Source organism: Vigna unguiculata, chromosome 9, assembly GCF_037176805.1.
Source record: "Vigna unguiculata cultivar grain cowpea cultivar isolate G323 ecotype 2 chromosome 9, ASM3717680v1, whole genome shotgun sequence".
NCBI classification, from domain to species: domain Eukaryota; kingdom Viridiplantae; phylum Streptophyta; class Magnoliopsida; order Fabales; family Fabaceae; genus Vigna; species Vigna unguiculata.
The window spans coordinates 11,244,499-11,271,322 of NC_140800.1; the positions used below are offsets into that span (position 1 = coordinate 11,244,499).

At 30.2% G+C, this 26,824-nt stretch overlaps 2 protein-coding genes across 6 annotated transcripts; one reads left to right on the forward strand and one right to left on the reverse strand.

Moving 5' to 3' along the window:
- Positions 1 to 812: 812 nt before the first annotated feature.
- Positions 813 to 15,858, reverse strand: LOC114163134 (peroxisomal membrane protein PEX14-like). Of its 5 annotated transcripts, none has more exons than XM_028047253.2 (14): positions 15,565 to 15,856; positions 15,233 to 15,307; positions 14,518 to 14,607; positions 8,132 to 8,376; positions 7,967 to 8,006; positions 7,638 to 7,831; positions 7,271 to 7,460; positions 7,031 to 7,120; positions 6,476 to 6,537; positions 6,318 to 6,360; positions 6,167 to 6,234; positions 5,017 to 5,061; positions 1,914 to 1,982; positions 813 to 1,551 (listed from the first exon to the last, which is right to left on the reverse strand). In XM_028047253.2, exons 3-14 carry the CDS (start codon positions 14,594 to 14,596, stop codon positions 1,123 to 1,125), a joined length of 1,554 nt encoding a protein of 517 aa, XP_027903054.1. In that variant the 5' UTR covers positions 14,597 to 14,607; positions 15,233 to 15,307; positions 15,565 to 15,856; the 3' UTR covers positions 813 to 1,122. The 5 variants fall into 5 exon arrangements, with proteins under 5 accessions (XP_027903054.1, XP_027903052.1, XP_027903053.1 ...); XM_028047251.2 differs by having other exon boundaries at positions 6,318 to 6,366; positions 15,565 to 15,854; XM_028047252.2 differs by lacking the exon at positions 15,233 to 15,307 and having other exon boundaries at positions 6,318 to 6,366; positions 15,565 to 15,858.
- On the forward strand, positions 11,020 to 12,519 carry LOC114163135 (peroxisomal membrane protein PEX14-like). Its single transcript, XM_085666287.1, has 4 exons — positions 11,020 to 11,761; positions 11,887 to 11,926; positions 12,062 to 12,255; positions 12,433 to 12,519. Exons 1-4 carry the CDS (start codon positions 11,618 to 11,620, stop codon positions 12,517 to 12,519), a joined length of 465 nt encoding a protein of 154 aa, XP_085522413.1. The 5' UTR covers positions 11,020 to 11,617.
- Positions 15,859 to 26,824: the final 10,966 nt, after the last annotated feature.

A 26,824-nucleotide genomic window follows, 5' to 3' on the forward strand; every position in this document is an offset into this window, starting at 1 on the left:
TTCAAAAAATGTTCTGACCACTCAATCCAAAATCTTTCCAATAAACCAAAAATAAGAATATTATTGATATCTATCATTTGTTTAGCGTACTTGACACTGGCTTCCAAATTAGTCCATATACGAAAAAAACATTTCCTAAGTTTTGGTCTTTACAGGAAATTGACATCTACATCTTCATCCTTGCCATTTTGATTTATTACAATGGCGTTAAGCAAATCTTACATTATAGTTTTGCATAAAATTAGCACTGTTTTGGCTCCTATATAAAATTAATACATTTTAGACCCTGTGAAAATAATATTGCATTTTAGTATTTTATAATAATTGATTTATTTGCTTAATTGTTTTCGAGATTTCCTTTTACTGAGGTGTCATCTCTGACGTAAGGCCTAAGCTAGCTAAACATTCTTTACTTTCTTCACTTGGTTTGATTAAAAATACTTTTTATCTATTCATGATGGTACCACTCTCGCTCTCAATGTAAAATGATAAAACCCCACACATTTTACAACTCCAATTGATTAAGCAAGCTTTTTGTAAGAATTGAATAACGCTAATAAATAACAAAAAATACAACCTACACAAGTTTGTAGACTTAATTAAGAATAACTATTTTAATTGACCAATAAGAAGAATTCAAACAAAATTTATATATGAATAATGTTTTTTATTGAATTTAAGCTTTTCATCATTCCTCCTTATTGATTATCCTTCAAACTGTTCGCTTAAGAGAACTACTAACAAGTCTTTTCGTCTCTAAGCCAGCTAATTTCTAACAAAGGATTGAAATATATTCAGATACAGACTAAAAATTTTAAAAAGTAATAGCTGATTATTAAAAGGTAACATTTTGTTCAAAAAAAAAAAGGAATAACCAAAGTGCTTATGTGGTGTTGCATATACAGTGAGACCGTTGTTTAGGCGGGAAAAAACACGGGTAACCACTGACTATTAACATTTCGACACTTAATGCTTTGGTGTAGACTCGACCTTCATGTAAAAGGGATCATAGTATAAATAAAAGCTTAACCATATCAAGCTATTCCACAACTTAGACACCTCTAGATCCAATTTCATGTATTGTTATAATGAATAAAGATGACCAAATACAAAGATCTACCTTTATTTTTCTTCGTAATTGAGTTCATGATTTTGGATCTCACCAGAGCTGACAAGTGAGTTGATGCCGTTGCCTTCTATTGCATATTCGGAATTGGATCCATTAGAGAACTCTGAAAAACTTGGTGCTGAATGATCATCCTGAATTGCTTCCTTTTGTAGGACTGATTTTGGGCGTCTGATCGCTTCGGCAGCCTCCGGCATTGCTATGGGAGGAGGTTGAGGAGGAACCCACATTCGTTGGAGTGGCTGCTGACTGGATGCGACAGATGCTACATTATACTCAACTTCGTTATCAATCTCTTTGATTCTGATGTTCTTTGTTTGCCACCAGGGTACTGAGTTGTCACCACCACTATCTTGGACCCTGCCATTTGCTTGATACTGGAGGACTTGGGTTGAGGTGTTTTGCACCTGACTAACCTCCCAAGGCTAGAAGCCATGAGAAGCAAATAATGGATAATAGAAATTGTTAAATTGCCATATGAATCAGTTACTTGCTTCTGCAATTCTGCATGCTTATGATATTTGCAAAACAACTAGGAATGAAATTTATGCCTACATCAACTATCTTTTCCTTGATGGTCCAATGAGTCATTGGTGTTATCACATAGATGGTCAGTAATCATAATCCACGATCTAGAAATAATAATTTTGCAATTGGATTAATGCATAGAAACACTTGAAATGTGAACAAAAATTAATTTTATAAATTATAGACTTGCGCAAGTAGTTTTAATTTAAAATAGAAACAGTTAGGAAATGTAATGAAAGATCTACAAATATAAATATACCTTGGCTCTAGGTGCTAAGCGAGGGTTTGATGGTTGCTGATAAGGGTTGGGGGGAGAATCATCAATTTCCTGCATTAAATCACCGTGTCATAGAAGTAACTCTACGTAAAAATCGAAAACCAAATGAATAAGAGTAAATTTATTTGCGTGTTACAATCTTTTACTTCATGGTAGCACCACCTTCCATGTCTCACATTTTACTAACAAATTTTATTTCCATCAATATTTTATTAATTTATATCAATAGAACACAAATGGGATGTGTATACGCTAAAAGCTACTATTTGAATGCACAAAGGATACTAGTTTATATAGGCTTTAATGCAATGAATACCATAATCAGAGGATTTTTTTTCCTTCAAATCATATATGTTACTGGCCTATAAATGCAAAATATTTCATTCTAATTTTCAACACTGCCCCCTCAAGGTTGGTGAAATATTGGTCACGAAAGTTAATGAAGCTAATGGTGATATCCTATCTTAATAAAATGACATCTCCCTGTGTTTTTTCCTCTCATGACAAACTACTAAATTAGATGCAATATGCAAAGTACATGATTATTACAAATCAACATCACTTGCATCGACTCTTCAAAGTGGACCTCTCTAAGGAGTTGCTTTAGCAAGATAAGTTCACATGTTGCTAAAGCAGGGCCTAGTATTCCGCTTCAATGAGGTAATTTAGTTTTTCACCCGACCTTCTATATATTCTTGAATCGGACAAGGGCTTCACCTAATTGGATAGCGGTTTCTCGTTACATAAGACACAGGTTTGGCATTCAATAGGACAATTACTACAAAATATTGAGTGCATATTTCATTAGAGATTCTTGGATTGAGCTACCATGATAACTAAAAGATCGTATGTCTAGACTAACGTGAGGAATTATTTTAAATGAACAGTGTCATCTTGTCATTGAGATGGATGCTTCCTTGAGGTGATTAATGATAGAGGACAGCATAGTCAACTTTACTATGAATCACACCTAAATGTATCACAACATTATGATATTTGTAAAACTAGACTTAGGAAGATTGTTTAAGTATATACAAGGACAGAAAATCCATTTTCCATTCTTCAACCCGGTTGGGCGGTAGTTTACTAGCATTTTCTTCCAAGTGATCACCAAAGCCTTATCCAAGAAATTAGAGCTCCACCAATGCACACCAAAATAAACTAAGCTTCTCCACAACAATTATGGAAAAGCTAGAAAAGGAGTGGACAAGTTCAAAAGCCTCCATTTTAGATAAGAAGAAAAAGAAGACAATGATAAAGAAGGAACCTACAAGGTATTCAACGAGGGTTGAGCTTGAACCAGTACAAAATGAAGAAAAAAATGGTTGCAACAGAAACAACCATCGATAACAACAACGAAGGTGATGTGAAGTCATTATGGTGGCGGGAAGGGGGCACGTGGAGAGCACAAGCCTAGGAGTGCGCCATCTACAAATGTTGCATATAGGGAGGAGTTGACCTTCAGGCTCAATTAGGTTCTCCGTTGTTCACAGAGATGCTTCAAATCTAGTGTTTTTCTGGCAAAATCCATGGCAGCAGCTGGCGTTAAACAGTGGCAAGCAACAAGCACTAAGTTTTGTGTCACTTGAAGAGACAAACACAACCACCTAAAGATGGTGGTGAGCAATGAGTAGTGATGATGGTTTGCGGTGGACTATAGAGGACCATGGTGAATGCACCGAACAATGATAGAACAGGATCGACCCACTCTGATACCAACTTGAGAGTAGAAAATATGAAAAAGTGTCTACGATGTCTCAATGATCTATTAGCTCAGGCATTCATTTATATGGATTCTTATATAAGTACAAACACAAAAAAGTTATGATGATCTACACATAGGGGTCAGATAGATAAAACAAATATTCTAATAAATTAACCCTTTTTGCATAAATTAAGCAATTTTGACTGTCATCATAAGTAGGGTGGTTCAGAGTTGATTAGCTAGCCCTAGTGGGTTTGTCATGCAACATCTAGAGGGTTAATGGGATGAGGGTTGAGCCACTTTGGAATGATGAGGTTTACCAAATAACTTCCATCAGCAATGAATAATGTCCAAGACAAGAGGAAGGAAAGAAATATCACCAAGAGGAGGGTCAAAGTGGTCCATCCTCAACAAATGCATTGGGTGGAATTCAAAGAATAGAAAATTTCCTAGCCATAGTGGGTACCATGGTCGACCTCAAAATCTAATTAAAGTAGAAACATAATCCATAGGCATATCACCACTAGACGTTGCATGACAAACCTCCTTGTCCTGCCAATGTTGCGCAGAGAGTATTCTCCCTCCTAATTAAAAGAGCTTTTGAACTTTCTCCAAATTAGAATTCCTCAACTTTCTCCTCATTAGTATTCCTCGATTTAAAGGATTTGAACCTACTATACTAAGCAAGATTGTCAAACTCGAGAGTTTACGTAAACTCGTGAGAACTTCGTAAACTCAAATCGTAGACTCGGATAGTAAAGTCGTAAGAGTTTACTTCATACCAAAAAATATTAAAATATTGTTAGTATTACTAAGAATATTTTACATTTAATACACAATATTTACATATCAACGTAAACTCTTTTAAAAAGTAGATCTTAGCCTAACTCAATTGTACAAAACTAGTTTGTTAGATGAGATTTGCACCCACTTATATACTACAATTTGTTCATATCCCCACCAAGGACCAAACAACTCAAGCATTGACTACATATTTATGAGTAGTTTAGTAGTGGGTGACATGAGTTCAACAAACTTTGCTAGGACAAACTTTGATACCATCTTAAAAAGTGGATTTAAACATAACCCAATCTACAAAATCAGTTTTTTAATATGGTATCAAAGCACTATCATCCTCCGCGACCTCCTTTGTCACTAATCCTTTCAACATAAATCAAGTTCCATGGTGTCTTCAAACACATGGTTTTTAGCCAACCCTGTCACATAATTGGAGGATATTTTGTTTAGTCTAGATTAGATTTTACTCATCTAAAGCCACACTATACAGTAAATGCAGAATAGTTCATTATGATTTCAACACGATATATGATTTTAGGCATGTATCTAAAATTATCAAGATTGAAAGGAATAAAGATTTACTCTAATATTAGAAGGCTTCTCTCCTCTTTGGAGCATGGCCATTATCTGCAGAAAAATAATGGAAGGAAATAATCCACACAAAGGACCATATGACCTCAACTAAAATAAACAAAATAGAGGATCTAATATTTAGTCTTTTCTAAAACATTGGTTAATCGACGTGTAAAGTGGATGAAGTAAATTAAATGTTATTACAACCAACAAACAAAGTGTTGTAAATAGAGGTTTATTGGGATAAAAATACCTTCAAAATCTTATTATTAGGACAAAATATCTTCAGAATCTTCTTATACTATCTTTAGAATCATCTTATTTAGTCGTACATATTTTACTTCCTTATTTTAGAAAGATTTATTGTTACAAAATAGAAGAGCTAAGAATGGAATTGATATGATTGTTATCAATAAAATTATTTCTTGTTCCCTGGATTATTCAAGTCAAAGGAACAACAAAATAAGCTAAAGTTGCAATTTAATATTTTTAGTTAAAAATCCCAATCATCCATTTACTAGTGTTGATTTGGAAAGTTTTAGAAGCATAAACCAAGAAAAACTTTCCATAAATTAAAAAATATATTTACCCATAAGAAGAGGAACTATAATCCACAGCTAGACCCCAAAGTATTTAATGCCCAATAAGTGTCATCTTTTGATTAGTAGAACAATGATCTTTATTATAATGTACCGATACATCAATTTGTGTTCAATGAAAGTATTTGTATTCGATACTTTTGGGATATTTTACCGATACCTACCAATGAAGTATCTAATTTATAAAGTAGTAATTCTTTTATGGTGACAATAGTTTGTAATTTTTATTTTTACATCGTTTAATACATTTGAATTTAATTTGTATCATACAATAGCAATCATATATTATTCATATTTTTAAGAATTTTGCATATTTTTCAATATGCATATATCACATTATCCTATTAATTTTAAAATACGCTTATCACATTATCCTATTAATTTTAAAATACGCTTATCACGTATCAGAACATGCCATATCAGATACACGTATTATACTAATGGATCATAATTGATTTAAGAGATAAAAAAAGACTCAAATATCACCTTGTGCCCGTAGAAAGTGTGTGCATCCAGGGCTAAATGGCGGAGAAAACATAAACAACAAGAAAGAAATTTACCTCCAAATATGATTTTGGATGCGGAGCACTAGATGGTTGAACAGATACAGGAGGGGATGAAGATCTCACTACATATAACATTCTAACCATAAGTAATAATTCATAAATAAAATTAATTTATTTGATAGGGATTAAATTAATGTATAACAACCTGATTGGGACTCGTAGTCTGACTTCCCATTAAGGATAGGTTGCTGTATCTATTTCAAAAAATTACAGTTGTCAAATGTCAACATTTTGAACAACTCAAATGGGGGCCAGAGTTGTGTCAAATTCCATTCAAGGCAAAATATTCCTTAATAATCTGACCTTTGAACTTGTTTGAGTGACTTGGCGATCTTCTTGCTTGGAGACAGAGAGTCCACCAGAAGCTATTTTACATCCACAATTTGGAGCCCATGATATTTAGTAAGAATGTAAAAAATGAGAACCTTAAAAAAATCTTAAGGCTAAATATGATAGAATTTCTGACATGCAAAGTCACTCAGCTTTGAGGAAGCCTCTCAAGATTTTAAGAAAGAAAAATGAGGTGTAAGAGAGAGCTAGCTAGCACAGTCAGGATAAAATCCAGTCATAAAAGTCAAAATGCACATGATTTGTCAAAGCTCTTGCTCACCATGATACATCACTATCCCTGTCGAATTCTAGAGGGGGCTATAAATGCACAGGTTAATAAATAACAATCAAGATAACTCATGATAAACATAAAAGTTGCCATTGCAAAATGGTAAAACAAAAAATCAAAAGCCTTCTGAACAAATATACAATTGCAATTGTCATATCTAAACAAAATCATTTAGCAAATATTCAAAGCAATGAACTGTTCATATTATCCCAATATATGAAATAAAAATTTATAACTACCTTCCAATCTTTTTATTGCAATGGTCATCAACTTCATTTCCTCCACTTGCCTATCCAAAAGGCTCACTACTTGTACAAAATATCTCTTTTCTGCGAAGTGTAAAACCATATGCAGCAACAAAGTCATTATTCAGTAACAAGAGATGTCAACAAAAATTAGTAGTATTAAAACAAAAATTAGTTGTATTAAAACATTTATAGATATTTTACAGGGATTAAATTGAAGTTTTATTCATCCACCTTCAATTTTAGAAGCCAGTAATTCTTGGCTAGCTTTTGCCATATCAGCAGCTGCAACTGCAGCTGCTTTTGCCGCCTGTGCAGCTTCTTCTGCCAATGTTGGTTTTGAGCCTGTTCTCTTTAATTGGTCATTTTCCCCTTCTAGCACAACATTGCGCAACCAGGATTTTAACCAAGGGAGAACAGAATTCTAAAACAAGGAACATGCTACCAAAGTTCAGTGAGTCTCCAACCAAATCACAAAGTGATAAAGCTTATGAATAGAGCAAGAAAATAAGTTAAGTACAAGAAAAGATAAATATGTCAAACCAAGCCCACTAAGATACCAACTTAGATAGAATCATCCAGAAGAATTAGTTGCAAATACCTTAATTAGTATAACTGTACCAGCACCAGAAGTAGCTAGTAATCCAACTGCAATAAGGGCATGAGACCAGTGAAAATGGTGGTGTGACAAGGTTCCCAGTGAAGTAATAACGCCAGTAGAAGCTGGTACAGTCGTCTGCAAAGCCTGTGGTTGGCTTTGCTGATGAATGTTTGAAGATGGCTTTAATTGTTCATCTGTGAGTATTACAGTGAGCCACAAAATACAACTGAGAGGAAATCCAGTATTTGAACAGAATAACTAAATGGCAGCTTAAACTAAGTCCAAAAGACACAAGAACAATTCGGCAGCTTCAACATCAGACACTGCACCTTGATTTACACCAGCTGTCTGCACACTGGGAGCTGAATCCTGAGATTCAAATTGAAGATAAGAATTACAACAGAAGAAAATACAATCAAGTGATAATCAATTAGCTGGTTGTATTCATGCATATACAATAGAAAATTCAGCAATAGATCAACAAAGAAGCATACAGGCACACGCCGAAAGGCTTCATCAATCTCCTCCTTCGTAAGGCCCTTCTTCTCCAGAAATGACCGCCTATGGATGACAGGAGAACCTCTAACTTTCGGGTGCGACAGAAATTTCACAGCATTTTGAATTTGTTCCTCGCGCATTGGTTCTGAATTAACAAACACAGATGTGTCTGAACTTTGTTTACCAAGCTCCTCTCCACTATTCTGCTGATCAACATTTTCCGGTTGTGCAATTTCACCACCTACACCATGAAAAGGAGATTCAACGAATCAATTTAATCAAAAGATTCGATAAGAAATAATATAACCAACAACTTTTCTGAAACATCAAGCACAGAAATATCCAATAGCGACACAGCAAACTAAATAAACACGATGAAAAATACAGTATTATCCACACAGTAATCACACCTCTCGAATAACGAACCAGAGCTCAGGTTAACTACGTAGGTTAATCATTTCACACAAAGCTATAGTAAGTTAATCTAAAACGACAAATGAAACACAACGAAATCACCGTATTTTTATTTGCTCTAGATTAATTGAATTCATCGATCAATGATTATCCAAATGCGAAGTAGAAAGTGGAGAGCGTGTTCGTGAGCTTCAAAAAATTGTTCGCAGATCATGTTTAACATTATCGAGTTGCACGAGAAAAAAAAAAAACAGAGAGAAAGAGAGCATAGAGTGAAACCAGCGGTTTGAAGTGGGGAAATGGGAAGAGAAGGGGATTGAGAAGCCATAGCCCCTGGTCCGCACTATCTCTGAACTCCGAATCGAGGTGTGTTTTTGCTCATCGCATTCGCAGCGTTGATTATTGCTACACTGATTGAGAAAAGGCAAAATCAAAAGTATTTTATGTGCCCTCACCTTTTTGAGCCGCTATGTATATCCGTCCTTCAAATTCTTTTTTAAAAAATATTTTAAAATAAAAATAACCATATATTATAAAGCTTAAATAAAAAAAAATTATCTACTATATATCTAAGAAATTCTTAGTGTAGGTAAATTTCTGAAATAGACATCTTAACTTACCGGCACCTGTCTCAAATAGAGGGTATTTTCGTTTTCTGGGTTTTATTATTTTTTGCCGCTAAAAGCATTAATTGTTGATTGATGGTGTCGATAGACAGAAGCTTCTTCTTCAAGGCATTGCATTTAGCGGAGGCATTTCAATTTTTCTTCTTCGTTAGCTTTGTTCAAAAACATATTGCGTTTCTTTTTCTTCTTCTTCGACACTTCATTGCATCTTCTTTCTTCTTCTTCATACCAACGTAAGTTTTTTTTTTTGCTGTTTATTTTTGTTGGTTGCTGTCTAATTCTTCCTCATTCTCCTTCATTGTTGCTTCCATAAACCTTGTGCTGCATCTCTACCACTTCTTAACGTGTTTTTCGCTCCCTCTAGACACTCATTATTATCTGCTGATACCTAATAGTCACCACCACTACGCATTTTATTAGTGTTGGTCTCAAAGAATCACACAATTTCACGTGAGTATATTTTCCTTGTTTAACTTTTCGGATTCATTATTCTAGAAACATGTTGAATTAATCATTCCAAAAAGGGAGGGAGGTACAGTATTTTGCAATGTTTTAAATTGTACATATTTGAAAAAAAAGTATTCTGGAATGATCAATAAGAAATATGTTCTAGAATACGTAATTTAGGAACATATTTTAGGATTGAACATTTCAGATCCAAAAGACCCAATCTTTTACATGTTTTTATGGAACATGTTTTTGGCTTTTACCGTCACTTTAGCCAATGATGTTGATTTTTTTTTTTTTTTTTGTGTACTTATATATAACGATGGATAGAATAAGGGAAGGTTTTGAATTTGATCATGTGAGACCAAATGCCTTCGTAAGAGAGAGCATGGGGAACCTAGTTTGATTAATGGGGTAGACCATGAAGAGGATAATGTCAAATTGAAAGACTATCAATTAGTGGTGGATGATGGTCATATAGGAGGGCATGTGGAAACTTCATTATTCACTAATTATGAGGGATCATCTACTTAAGTGTAGTTACATACAATTAATAAAAATATAATGAAACGTAATATATTGTGTTACATAAGAAATAGGAAAAAAAATACTACAAATACATCATCATATTTATATCATTGATATCATGTTAACAAGAAGTGACCTTTTAAGTTATAATTCATACCATTAATTACAATTCAAAATAGATTACCATATTCATAATGTTACTGACTAAGTTATTTAAACAAGTTTATGCGAACAATAAGTCATGACTCCTCCCTCATATTCAATGTCACAATGACATGATAACCAACATGAAATTGATCAATAAACAAGATTAATCTCCTTATCAAAATATATTTCAGTTGTCCTTTGCCATATTTCTAAGTAGATGAACTATCATACTAGAAATGCATGACATCCACATGCTAAAAATAAAATGGGTTACACTTTATTGATCTTGCAATTTTATTATTATGTCCCTTTTATGCACCCTTTATTTTGACCTTCTTATGAATGCACACAATGATTTCATATTTAAATATGAAATTTCACAAAACTTACTCTCTATATTAACCTTGTCGACAATATTTAAACCTATGAAATCAAATTTCTATTAAATAAGCAATTATTTGAATGACTCAACATATAAAATATAAGAGAAGTTTGATCGTATTCATATCTAGTAATATGATACCAACCATATGATTGGTATCATATTAAATTAGAGAATTTGAAGGACGGATATACATAGCGGCTCAAAGAGGTGAGGGCACATAAAATACTTTTGATTTTGCCTTTTCTCAATCAGTGTAGCAATAATCAACGCTGCGAATGCGATGAGCAAAAACACACCTCGATTCGGAGTTCAGAGATAGTGCGGACCAGGGGCTATGGCTTCTCAATCCCCTTCTCTTCCCATTTCCCCACTTCAAACCGCTGGTTTCACTCTATGCTCTCTTTCTCTCTGTTTTTTTTTTTCTCGTGCAACTCGATAATGTTAAACATGATCTGCGAACAATTTTTTGAAGCTCACGAACACGCTCTCCACTTTCTACTTCGCATTTGGATAATCATTGATCGATGAATTCAATTAATCTAGAGCAAATAAAAATACGGTGATTTCGTTGTGTTTCATTTGTCGTTTTAGATTAACTTACTATAGCTTTGTGTGAAATGATTAACCTACGTAGTTAACCTGAGCTCTGGTTCGTTATTCGAGAGGTGTGATTACTGTGTGGATAATACTGTATTTTTCATCGTGTTTATTTAGTTTGCTGTGTCGCTATTGGATATTTCTGTGCTTGATGTTTCAGAAAAGTTGTTGGTTATATTATTTCTTATCGAATCTTTTGATTAAATTGATTCGTTGAATCTCCTTTTCATGGTGTAGGTGGTGAAATTGCACAACCGGAAAATGTTGATCAGCAGAATAGTGGAGAGGAGCTTGGTAAACAAAGTTCAGACACATCTGTGTTTGTTAATTCAGAACCAATGCGCGAGGAACAAATTCAAAATGCTGTGAAATTTCTGTCGCACCCGAAAGTTAGAGGTTCTCCTGTCATCCATAGGCGGTCATTTCTGGAGAAGAAGGGCCTTACGAAGGAGGAGATTGATGAAGCCTTTCGGCGTGTGCCTGTATGCTTCTTTGTTGATCTATTGCTGAATTTTCTATTGTATATGCATGAATACAACCAGCTAATTGATTATCACTTGATTGTATTTTCTTCTGTTGTAATTCTTATCTTCAATTTGAATCTCAGGATTCAGCTCCCAGTGTGCAGACAGCTGGTGTAAATCAAGGTGCAGTGTCTGATGTTGAAGCTGCCGAATTGTTCTTGTGTCTTTTGGACTTAGTTTAAGCTGCCATTTAGTTATTCTGTTCAAATACTGGATTTCCTCTCAGTTGTATTTTGTGGCTCACTGTAATACTCACAGATGAACAATTAAAGCCATCTTCAAACATTCATCAGCAAAGCCAACCACAGGCTTTGCAGACGACTGTACCAGCTTCTACTGGCGTTATTACTTCACTGGGAACCTTGTCACACCACCATTTTCACTGGTCTCATGCCCTTATTGCAGTTGGATTACTAGCTACTTCTGGTGCTGGTACAGTTATACTAATTAAGGTATTTGCAACTAATTCTTCTGGATGATTCTATCTAAGTTGGTATCTTAGTGGGCTTGGTTTGACATATTTATCTTTTCTTGTACTTAACTTATTTTCTTGCTCTATTCATAAGCTTTATCACTTTGTGATTTGGTTGGAGACTCACTGAACTTTGGTAGCATGTTCCTTGTTTTAGAATTCTGTTCTCCCTTGGTTAAAATCCTGGTTGCGCAATGTTTTATTTCACCATATTCCTTTCTTCACCTTCCAGCTACCGCTTTAGGAAAAAAGTAACATAACCAACTTCCATTTTTGTTCTACTAGGAACCCAACGCTTTCACCAACTACATATTATCATTCAAACAAGGCACTGTTAATTAAGTAAGTCGCATTCACATCACCAATAAATGTTGATTTATGTGATAAAGAGCTTCATCATGTGATCTTGAACCTCATGTACCTAATTTCCTTAACACTAATTCTATTCATTGTTGAAGCAACGATTCTGTTTATGAAGCTTTTAAACCACTTAACTATGATTTATCACAAACTGTTTGAGAAAATAGATATGAATTGTAGAGTCCAGTCAAGCTCAAATTCGCAACGAAACACTAAAGAAGGTAGCTAGCAACTGAAATTGACCTTGTTTGATGTGTATATAGACTATGTAGGTGTTAATAATTTAATGTTAAGGGAAGAAAACGTAAGAGTGATCTCAACCTATGATAGATATTTTATTTTGGGTTTTGTTTGTTAATTTCAATTATGTGCGGAAAATCACCAATGAAAATCACCTATGGTAATTTTCGAAACTGGAGCTATTCCAGAATGTATTTCACCAAAATTTTTTGTTAAATGTATGGTTTAGATTTTCTTCTTCTTCTTCTTGTTTTGTTCTTCTATAATTTTTTTATTATTTTCTTAATTAAAATCTAAATTAAATTCATTAAAGAAAAGACTGTTTATATTTTTTTTTTCAGGAAATGGAATATGAAAAAAAGTGGAAGAAGAGGAGGGGTGCAGGATTCATGCAGGGTAATGAAAGAAGGAGAATGGTGATAGAAGAAAGAGAAAGAGAATGATGAGGGACACCTTCTCTAACTTTAATGGTGATAGAAGAATGAGAAGGAAAATGGTGATGAAAGAAGGAGAATGGTGAAGATTAGTTAATGAGAATTTTTAGTATAATTTAATTGAAGGGTAGAATATGGATATAAGATTCTATGGTGAGATGCATGAATAAACACCCTTCACTTTAGTCACAACAAATATTTTATTTCAAGATGTTTTCACATTCACTGTCATAACCCATATATAGTTTACATGAACAAGCACTGAAATATATGTTTAAAAACATGTCATTCATGTGCAGTACTACTTCATTAAGAAATATTAAATCTCGTATTGATGCACTACAGCGTTAAAAACCATTTATCTGTCCAGAATCCTCCCTTTTTCATGAATCATTTGGATAGTGAGAAACTGCTACAATAATAAATATTTTTCTACAGTTAATTGATATTAATGGTTAACCAACTTTCAATAATTGATAGGTAGTATCCACAAACTTGTCCACAAATGTTAGAATTTGTATGGATTAACACTGTCATACACAAAATTAGTTGAAGAGCAAATTAAATTACTCACATTACTCACATTCCTTTTCTAATTTTTAATTATAAACCAGTACATCAATTACTCACATTCATTTTCAATAATTCTAAATGGAATTAAGAACACAAGTATTTAATGTTATCACTCCCCAATACAATTAAATTAAATAAGAAGGTTGAAATTACAAGAAGAGTGGTCTAAATCCTAATATTATGCATAAGCTAACTCTCAAACATAAGAGTGATCTCAAACGTAAGAGTGATCTAGAAAAATCACCAATGAAAAAAATCCCATTATGTGTGTTCAATTGATGCAGAGTATTCAATTGATCTCTAAAATAATTTTAATCATCAACATTCACATATAAGTACCTAAACCCCTCAACCCAAAATTTTCCAGTTCAACATTAATCAATATATCATCATCTTATTTAAAGTTGACAGTCTGTTATAATAATCCAACAATCCCAAATACAAGTTGATCCCAAATGAGAAACAAATAGAAGCATCCAAAATATCAATTGAATCTCATATAAGCATTACAACCTGGTCATGAACCGAAAACTCCAACACTAACTCCATACAAAATAAAATTTAGAATTCAAATAATAAAGGAGATGCACAAATTTAGGCTTGGAAAATTGTGAACTGCAGATGCATAAAATTACCTAGACGAGATTGATAATGAGCTGCAGGTGTAACTACATGTCCCCATGTAGAAGATTTCTTGGTTGATATTTTCTTCATCTTCAGGTGGTCTGCAAATGCATAGAGTAAGAACATAGTAGTCTAAATCTCAAAAATTTTTAAAACATACAATGCATCATCTTGATTGGCATTGACTCTGCAATGTAAACACACTTCACTAAATGAGCATGGGAATTGGGATCACGACCACCAATACGTAAATAATGATGCCTTTTGGACCATACTTTTCCTGATTGTTTATAACTAATCTTGATTGTTTTCATTATTGTATGTATTATTAAAGGGGTGAAGAAGTGTTTATAACTAATCTCTTTTCTCAATCATTCTTAAAACACCTTGCCTTTTGGACCATACTTTTCCTGAAAATCAAAGTAAAAGTAGAAGGTGTAGAGAAAATAAGACATACATTTTCACAGACTTGATCAAAATCCATATGCTACCAAAAAATCCAAACAACATGAATACAAATTTGACTCCTCTAAAGTAAGGAAAGTGCATAAATGCACATTATCCTCTAAAACGTGTCCCCCCACTTCAGATTAAAATTATGAATTCCAAGACAACAATAATAGATAGAAATAAATGGGACGCATGCATCATTCACAGATCACATCGAACAAAAACGAGACGGGGATGATCCATTAACAAGAAAGTTAAAATAAATGAGAGACTCACTGTTTCTGTAATGCACTGTGTGTGATCTTGAACGGTGTCACGCCCAAATATTTTCCCACAGTCAATGAACGACAACTGAATAATAGATAAAAAAATATTATAATCTATCAATTAATGTTCTATGTTTTTCGTCTATTTTTCGTCTCTGAACCACACAATGTTCATAGAGCCTTTACATTTACAATTGATCAATCTAGGGTTTTAGTAGAATGTTTTACCCAAAGTGTGATAATCAATTAAGCAATCACACAAAATTGAAAGCAAAGGAGAAATTGAAAGCAGGGAGAACGGTGAGCACAATCGAAAGATCGATGATAAAACTGAAATCTAACCTTGAGCGAAAAGTTGCTTCGTCTTGATGAGAAAATTTGATGCGGAGATGGCAGAGATGGCGATGAGGAACTGCGATGTGAAATCAGAGTGAAGAAACCTTGATGCGAGGCACGCTGAGATCGGGAGATGATAGAATGAGAGAACAGTTGCTTCGTCTTGATCAAAAAATTTGATGGCAGAGATGGTGGAGATGGCGGTGAAGAACGTCAGAACGAAGAGATGAGAGGTACGGGAGATCGAGAGATCGGAGATGAAAGGGAACGTGAGAGTTGTTTTAGGTTTTAGAGTGAAAATAAAAAATAAAAAAATTATAAACTAAATTTTACTGGGGTTTTTTATATAACCCTCGAAACTTAAAGAGGGTTTTTAAAACCCCTTTTATATTTATGCCTTAGTAGAGGTTATTACAACCCAAATAATAAACCCCTAATAAAATTATATTTTTTTTAGTGGTATTTTTTTTTTTTAATCTTTATTAGAAAAAGTTGATGTAATTATTATTTTATTTGTATGAATAGTTTGCTTACATAATAATAATATTAAAATTTTGTAATTATATATAATTATAAATATAATATCTAAGATAAGATGTGTATGCACATATTGTTAAAGCAAAATATATGTTTATTATGAATTATGATTTTAGATATAAAAAAAAAGGTAAAAATACAAAGTTGATGATAAAATTTATAATTACAAAATATTAAGATTAAAATTTATAATTACAAAATATATGTTTATAATATTTTAAATGATAAATATTAAGATTAAAATATAATACTTATATATGATTTTGTTTGTACTAAATTATAAAATTAACATAATATATAATATATGATTAAAATTTTAAATTAGACATTTTAGTAAAATATTATATTAAATGTAATCTTTTACCTTATCTTTAGTTTATGTTGTTTGTAAATTCACGGTATAGAAATTATTTGTTAATAATAATAATAATAATATACTAATATTAATACTAATTTTAATATTAATTAAAATAATAATACTAACAATAATACTACTAATTCTAATACTAATAAATCTAATAATACTAATACTATAAAATTAGTAATAATACAAATAATAATAATACTAATAATTATTATACTACTAATACTAATACTACTACTAATATATAATAAAACAATAATAATAATAACAAAAACAACAATAACAATAATAATAATAATAATATATATAAATGTATTTATTAAAAGTGTATCTAGATTAAAATTTGTTATAATAATGAAATTTCGTGGAGATTTATGAATATTTATAATTATCTTTTATTATGTTGGTATATATTGTAAAAGAAAATATGTAGTTGTTGAAATTAAAATTATAAGTCATTGAGATCTAATAATTAAGACCAATACTAATAATACTTATACTAATACTTATATAAATTCAAATAATAATACTAATCTTAACACCAATACCAATAAAAATAATACTAATACTAAAACTATTTTCTAAAACGTCTAAAAGAAAGTTACCAAACAATATAGCTACATAAAAAATATTTATGTGAGAAATAAAACATGTATAAGTTTCTGTTATTTTTCAACTTCTTCAATAAAAAATTCAAACTATAGGCATAATTTTGTTTGGTAATAATAATAAAAGAAAAAAAAGATGATTCATAATCTTGAATAAAAACATCTTAATAAAAAGTAAAACTTTTGACAAAACCATAATGAACTATAAATTTGAAAATGTTATCTTTGCAAAACTTCTATTCGGCACCCGTGCATCCACGAATCAAATCTTTATGTTAAATATTATTAAAATATTTATTTAATTTTGATTCATTTTTGTAAAATTATATTTTAAAATTAAAATTGTAAACATGATTCAATTAATATAGTTAACAATGCTAATGTTAATATAGTAAGTACTTAAATTTAATGTATATTATGTTAAATTTGTTATGTAGATTAAAATTTGTTACAATAATGAAATTGGTTGAGAGCTATGGATATGCATAATGTTTTTTATTATGTTGGTAGATATACTGAAAAAGAAAAGAAAATATGTACTTGTTGGAATTAAAAATCCAATTCCATTCTCACGGGATAAAAAAATATAATATGAAAGACAATTACAATAACTTTATAAGCATAATTATTTTCTAATCCACCACCAGAAGAAACTCCTTACAAAAAAGTTATAATCAAATAAATAAACAAATAGAAAATAAAATAGTAAATCTTATTACATTTACTAATCATAGTGACTTCAAATATTTATGCTGTGTATATTTATCAACAATGGTTTTAATGCGAGCATATGGAGGGACCTTGAAATGCACACCAATCATTTGATATCATCAACCCTCCTTTCAGAACAAACTAGGTTTTACAATGTGTGTTCATTATTTTTGTGAAATATTTCATCCACAAATGCTAAAATTATCAAATAACTTAACCAGAAACGATTCATTGTTGAAAGAAAAATCTAGTTCCAGACAAGTTTTATTTTAGGAGTTTAAATTTAAGAATCAATTGATTTTGATTTGAAAAGTATGTTCCGTATGGAATCGAGAATAACGTTTGGACCTAAGATTAGAAAAGAGTAAATAGTATAATGTGTTCACATGTAATTCACAATTGTAATCATAATAAAGGTAAAAGCACTAAGATTTGAAAGTGACTAATCCTCAATTCTCATTCACTTGAAGGAAGATAATATATTCTGGAAAACTGTGATTCAATGCTTCACTAATCCTCCTTAATACCTTTCATTACCAATTACTTTTTCTAATATCCTTAATTTTTATTTTCTCTACATTCTGTTAACCTTTTGGCCCGTCTCATTTTGTCTCACAAAAATACCTCCAGAATTTACTACCTTGTTTTGGGAAACTTTTTCTATTTCAAACTGCATTCACAAATTATACTTACAGAATAGGATACAAAGAAAAAGAAAAAGAAGTCCAGATATAATAATAATAATAATAATAATAATAATAATAATAATAATAATAATGTTATAAGAAAAAGAAAAGTATATGCTTGTTCCATGTTTCATTTCTCAATTCGATAAACAAAGCTTATGTAAAGATAGAAACAAAAAATTCCACATCTATAAAGATAACACAAATAAAATGTGTGACGAATATTAAATGATAATCTTAATAAATATATTAGTTAATTGGTACAAGTATTTAACTATCCATTTGTTAATGGGATAGATATCAATATCATGATATCCGGACAAAAATATCCGTTATTTGTTAATAATTATTAGAAAAATTTATTTAAGTAATTTTTTATTCAAAATAAATTGTAAAAATATATTATTCCACTTCATATATTTGTATCTCTTTATATAGATTTATAAAATTAAGGTTATTTTATAAGATTATTTTTTTAAAAATTTATATTTGACACAACCCATTTAAATTTGTTTTTCAGAAAACTAAATTTATTTGTATTAATATGTTATTGATAATTTGATTTGAGTTATTCTTAAAAATCAATTCTTTTTATCTAAGTTTTTATTATATTTGTATAAGGATAGACACTATCGTTACTCAACATAACTCATTACAAGACGTGGTGACGTATCTCAGTATAAGAATATTAATTTTATGCCAAAAAGTTAAAATACGTACGTAAACATTATTATGAAGTTTTTTATGCGCCAAATAAGAATGATTCTTCACATCCCACGTCATGAAAATAGAAGAAGAAAAAGATGATGAAACAAAAACTAAAATAGAAAAAAGAAAGTATGATCCAAATTTATAAATGTAATTAAAGCGAACAGCTCATACATTAATAAAATAAAATCTGATTATATTACCGAATAATTAATATTTAATACGCACGATAAATTATTAATTAATACAATAGTTTTATTAATTGATTATGTACAAAATTTGTATTTATAACACTAAAAATGTATAGACTTAATCTTATGTAAATAACTACGGCGTAAAAAGGAATTATTTTCAGACAAAACCCCTTCCTAAAAGCCTTGGTGTGTGATCTCTGAGATGCTTTCTTTGAAAAAGCAGAAGAAAGTGCAAAACATGTTTCTTTCACTTTCACTTTCACTTTAATGTGTTTTCTAATGCCTATTGGGTAAACTTTGTGTACTGGGATTAGATTTTTATGGAGAAAAATTCACAAAGGACAATTACAGAGAAATTAATAGAGGACACGAAGAATACAGTGGAGTATATCCTTGATAAACTTATTTTCTAATAAAAAGTAAATAATTTTTTTTATAAATTAAAATTAACCTATGTATAGGTTAATTTGTATTCATCTTATAATTTTATGGATTTTACTTCTTTGCAAAACTATAAAACTTTTTAACATAAAGCCACATAAAATATGAACATCAACATTTAAAATCCAGAATAACAAATTTTTCTGTATGTAATATCTTAAAAACTATACTATTATCATATAAATCCATCAAAGGATTGGATAAATTTTATAATAATAAACAATACAACTTAAAATAATATATATATATATATATATATATATAGAGAGAGACATATATTTCTCATAATAATTATCGTAGTGTTTGCCTATTGAAAAAAACTCATTCAATATAGTTTGAAATTTATTCAAAAGTGTTTCACATTTCTTTTACTCCTTTAAATGGATGAAACTTGGAATATTCCTTTTAAGAGAAGTCACATAACAACATTGTATGCCTTTAAGTTGAGAAAATATATCTTGTTGTCCTTATCTGTCCATAGATTATGGGCAAAGTCTCATTGGTTATGTTTATTGGTATTAAGTTTTCCCTATCCACAATGTTCATCAAGTTCATATATCATGATTTGAAGAAAGTTGTCATTTGTTGCTTAAAGTAGTTAAACTTTTCACCTTCGAACAAAGGTGGTTTATGTACTATTTGACCTTCATTATCCATTGTAGAGTTAGATCTTTTCCTTTTTTCTACAAATAATCAACATCAAAAGGTTAACTTGGATGCCAAATAAGAAGAACAACTCTATGGACGATAATTAGGTGGAGCGAGTGTGGCTTGATTATACTTGTCCTTGTTTTTGAAGTAAAATTCCGAACTCACCCTCTTCCTTATCGTGTTGCAGGTATACTCAAAGTTGTGTCATACTTACTCTTATATTGTTCTAAATATTAATAAAATAGTTTTATTACAAAAATATCAACAAATGAAGCGTGATATTATAAAGGATTCAATATTAAAAGGAGATACATTTTCTTTTCTTCAATGCCAAAATTCAGGGAAGAAATTATGATTGTCTGAACCTTGAAATAGAGTACCATATAACAATTGAATAAATGTTTTGTAATTATATAAAGGAGTAAACAATTACACATAATTGAAATTTCATGACAACTCAACATCTATTATTTTAGAAAATGTTGAAAGAAAAAGTATTTCAAGAATTTGAGTGATCTTCGAGGATATCAAGCGAGTTAAATTATTAGGAGAGAGAATGAAAAATTTTATAGTGAAAAAAAGATATTTAAGAAAATGAAATAAGAATTGAAGAGCAAGAAGGAAGATAAGTCTTTCATGTTGTCTAATAAAATAAGGATTTACACCATTAAACACTCGATTAATAACCAAATGTTCTTACGTTGTTGACCTCAGGCTTACTCACAATTCTAATGAAATTTTGAAAACATAAAACATATGTTAGTTTTTATAACTAAGTAGATACATAGGTTAGGATTGAAAAAAAGTAATACTTACTCTTGTAACATGTTTTTCAAAGCAGGTGGAATCTTCCTTTGGCATAAATAAAACCATACAACTGTACATTGTCTTTGAATGATGACACATAGTTGCCAATGATACCTACCATCAATCACAAGTACTTAGCATAAATAATTAATAATACTTCATAAAATATTACTAGCAAAAACACTTACGCATCAATGTATGGTGCATAGTAGATCTCTCTATTTGACTCAACCATCCATGTTTGCAAATAAAGTTTAATGTGGTCATGTGAGTTTCCCGAAGGTTGAATGGTTTGAGGCTCAATGAATCCATAGACAGAATATCGACCTTGGTCCACAATGAATCCATAATAAATCTACATACATCAAATAAAAGTTAATGCAACAATAATATTAAAAAATCAAATACAATTAGTCCAATTTTACAAATAACAATAAATATAATTTTATTTCATAATTTTACAAATATTATTATAAAAATTCAAAAAAAAAAGAAATAGGCCAAAAAAACTAAAAAAAAATAGTTTAAGATAAAAATTATAATTGTAAATAAAAAAACCAAGCAATTATATACATATAATGAAAAAGAGATAACAAGCAAAATAATCTCAAAACGATGCAAATGGGGATGAAAACACATAATATTTGGTTGAAAATACCTAAAATCAATCCATAATCAAATCCCAACCAGTTTGGTGGTGAAAAATGTTCGAAACTCACTTATAGGAGGTCGTAATAATGGTCGACGACGGGAAGGATCGCGAAACACTGCAAACGGGGATGAAAACGGAAAATATTCGGTTCAAAACGCCTAAAATCAACCCACAATCAAATCCCAACAAGTTTGATGTGAAAAACGTTCGAAAATTACCTAGAGGAGCTCGGAATGGTGGTCGCCACCGGAGAAGCTTCGCGAAAAATTGGTGGCGCGATGAAACAATTAGGGTTTCTGCGTTTCGCGTAGAGAAAACCCAAAAATTAATGTCGGGGCTGCGTGGTCAGACGTTACTTAACGTCGGTGCAGAGGGGGTCAGATGTTAAATAAAGTTGGGACAGAGTGGGTCAGACGTTAAATTAAGTCGGGGGCAGAGAGCTCAGACGTTAATTTTTACATAACATCGGGATACTGTGGGTCAGACGTTAAATTATGTCCGTGTTGGAATGAGCAGACGTTAAAAAAGTCAAATAATTTACAAAAATGTCACCGGTCATTTTTAACGTGGGACTTTTTCTGGATAGACGTTATATGAGTGACGTTATAGGGCTATTTTGTGTTAGTGACGTTAATTTTTTTTTTTCAAATTACATTAAACCTATTTTTATCCATTGAAGTGTCATCACAAACATATGTATTATCAAAAGTTTGTCAACAAAATTTTATTAAAAAATAATTTTTCAAATATTACAGTTGTTGAAGCTGTTGAAACTCATGTTAGGAATCCAAGTGTGAGTCTAAGTCCCACATTGACCAGAATTGAGAAAGTAGAGCACCATATAAGGATCAAGGCCCATAAACCTATTGCCTTAAGGTTTTGGGTTGAGAGTGGTGTCAGTGTCTTATGTGGTTAGACTCAGATCTCATTGGTGTTTGTTCTCCCCAGTGAAACCCCCTCTGTAAAACCTAACAAGTGGTATCAGAGCCGATGGTTAATACCGGCTCAGACGAGTCCTAGTATCGAAAGTCTTCCTGATTAGGAATCGAAGTGTGAGTCTAAGTCCCACATTAACCAGAATTGAGAAAGTAGAGCACCATATAAGGATCAAGGCCCATAAACCTATTGCCTTAAGGTTTTGGGTTGAGAGTGGTGTCAGTGTCTTATGTGGTTAGGCTCAGATCTCATTGGTGTTTGTTCTCCCCAGTGAAACCCCCTCTGTAAAACCTAACAACTCATTATTCTAGGCTTAGAAATTAAATATAAGTGTGATAATGAATGTATTTTTCTGTTTAATTAATCTCTTAATTTTTGTTTTAGTCGTATACATATACACGTATTTAAAATCAATGTTTTATAATGAAACTAAACACGTTAATATTTATTTAAAATCCTATATTAAATGATATTTGAATTCTAAATTGTCTAAACACATTACTACACCTGCTTTACACGGAAGAATGATGTACACATTTGGTCTTATTTTTGGATTAAGCCTTAATCAAATAATAAAATAATAGGTTTATTAAAAAATTAGCGAGAAAATTATAACGTACACGGATCCAGTAACCTACTTCTCTTACTATTCTTCGCGTCTTCGACTATTACTCTTAATTGGAACACATTCTTCTAATCAGAGTTTAAAGCGCGTTAAACAATCCACAAAACTGCAAAAATTACAAATATTGTCAACTTATGCCTTCACATATATAATTCCAATTTTCAAATAAAGCCACAAAACCAGTGCCATACGCTTCATCCCTCTTTATTTCAAATATTTGTCCTCTTCCTACATTTTATTTACAATTCTTCTAATTAAAAAATAACCCTATTTCATTGCAAAAATATATTTTTTTATTAAAAAAAATATATATATATATATATATATATATATATATATATTTATATATATATACGCTCTCAGTTTGCTGCTTTTTAATTTTTTTTTATTCCACAGTTACAAATAAAGAGAGAATAATATTTTCATTTGTGATAAATTGAGCTCCCACAAAGGATTGAACAACAGGAATTTTACTTGGTACCAATATGAGACGTGTAACAAGAACGAAATTATTCTATTTAGTAATAAACTTCTTTAATCCTAATTAATTATATATGTGATTCATCGTTTTGAATATTTGGTATCTCTTAATTACGATGCAAATTCCAATAATATCCACGCTTTACTATTTTTTTTTAATTTTAAAAATATAGATATTAATTCATTAACTTTTAATTTGAAAGTCGACTATATGTAGTGTGAAGTTAGAATTCTTTGTGTGGTGGAATACACTACCTTTTCTTCCATTAAAAAGCTTCCGATCACAATCGATTTGATGTTTCTTTCCATTAAATAATCTTTTAAGAAGTGAAAATTTAGCTTAATTTAATTAAATTATGAAATGAAGTTGTTTGTATCTATTTATATATTATATATTATGAATTGATTTTATTTTTAATTGATGTTGAACTTCTAAATATTTTTCAAAATAACTAGTTCTACCATGATCAAAATCTATTTTCAATTTTTGCTTTTAATTCCCATATGGACTCTCTTTTTTTCTTGTTTTTCTAATAACGTACAACAAGTTGACACAATGAATCAAGAAGAGAAAATATAAAATGAATACAGAAGAGAAAATATAAAATAAATATGATATTTAGATTTTGGTGTGTTATTTGAATTAACTTAATCCTCATTTTGTTTTTCTTCTCTCAAATTTGTAAATTAAATATTCGTAGCCAGATGAATATGGAAATGGAAATGACACTAAATTATAATACGTAAAATATAGTTTTATATTTTTTCAAATTTGCATGTGCGGCTTTTCGACTTTGAGATTATGACTTATCTCTATGTTCATTATTTTAAGTTACGAAAACATACAAATTATAAAATCAGTATCGAATAAGCGGATGTAAACTTAAACAGAAGTTAAAAAAATATAATACTATCATTTAGATCTATACTAATTTAAACAAATAGTAAAAGAAAATATATCCTATATTAATTTAACTAAATATAAACATTAAAAAAATTAAGATTAAAGTCTGCTAGATTAACAATACATTCAAAAAATGTTAAAAATAAGTTATATTAGTGTCCTTTAAATTGGCACTAAATTAAATAACTATAAATATACTAAAATGAAGTAAAATTAGTGCAAATTTCATTAATATTAAATAAATTATATTAACTTTGACTCAGTTCATATTAACTTAAATAAATGTTAAAAATAAATTAAAATAACACTTAATTAATCTATAATGACTTATACAAATATAAATTTAAAATTAAATAAAATTAATACTGTTTTGAAATACATTAAATACCTATAAATATTATTAAAATTAAGTAAAATTAGTGTCAACCTAATTAACAATAATTTTATATTAAATAAATTATATTATCCTTGACTTAATTCATATTAACTTAAATAAATGTTAAAAATAATTTAGACTAACATCTAATTAATCTTTAATAACTTATATAAATATAAATTTAAAATTAAATAAAGTTAGTGTTTTCTTGAAATACTTTATCTTGTGTTCAATTTTATTGTATTTGATTTTGGTTTCAACGTAACAAAGTTGGCTTAACCTGGATCTATTTATAATTAATGTTATAATGTAGTATCTAGTTGAGAATAATATATAGTGATTCCTTCCATTAAATATGTATATGCTTTTGACGTAATTAATGAAAAAAAGTAAGTTAAATGTTATCTTAGTCACTAAACAAAGCGTAACAAAATGTCATAATATTCGATATATATATATATATATATATATATATATATATATATATATATATATATATTATGTGATCGACAAAAATTGTGTAAATGATTTCTTTTGTGGAAAATTAATGATAGTCAGTAAAATCTATTATTGATGGTATATATGATTCCTGAGACAAGCATGAGAAGGGTTACAAAGAATTATGTAACACCTTATCTTACTCTTTTTGAAACAGTCATTACGCACCATTATTCCTACCTATAATCTTATTATTATGCTAATTAAAGGTGCCTTTCACATCCTTTTTAGTAGTTAAGTGTATCAATGCATGTCATTAATTATATATTATTCATTTTTGTGTACTAGATTAAACATAATTCCAAAGCTGATTTTTTATTTTTTTTTTCCAAATTCAAAAGATTAGTTATACCAAGAAAAAACAGAAAGTCCTTTTCCTTAAAATGTAGATTCGAATTAAAAGATTTCATTATAAAACATAAAACATGTAAGTAGTTTGGCCAATTTTAGCTTGGGATAATTTGCGATTATTTTTTTTTCTTTCAATTTTATAAATTTATGTTTTTTTTCATTTTCTGTTTTATCCTTGAAATCTCAATATCATATTACTTCACTCAACACTTTCATTTTCTCTTACTTCAAGCTGGAGCAGAAAATTATTGAGGCCATGACACTGTATCGAAACAAATTCAATATTTGCAATTAGATTTTTTATGTGTGGTGAAATCAAATACATGCACAATAAGGAGTTTTTTCCTTTTAATGACAATCTCTTATACTCCGAAGTATATATCTTAAGAAGTCTTCAAAAAATATAACAACAATTTTTTGTTTTATTTTATCATATATAAAATATAAAATTGGGAAAGAAAATTTATTTTTAACTTGATTATTTAAATAATAAAAAATATCTCTTTGACATGATATTCTTTAACCAACCAAACCCTAAACTTAGTCTTTCTAAATCCCCCTTCGCAGAAAATGATCTTTTCAGGTATACCAACATAATACTACCCACTCTTTTTCATTAGAAGAAGACCCATTTTTATATGCTGTTAAATAAATCAAACCTCGACAAAATAATACAAAAAGCAAAAAGAGCATAGAATATAATTTGATTAAACTTGCAAAGCAATTCTCCCTTTATA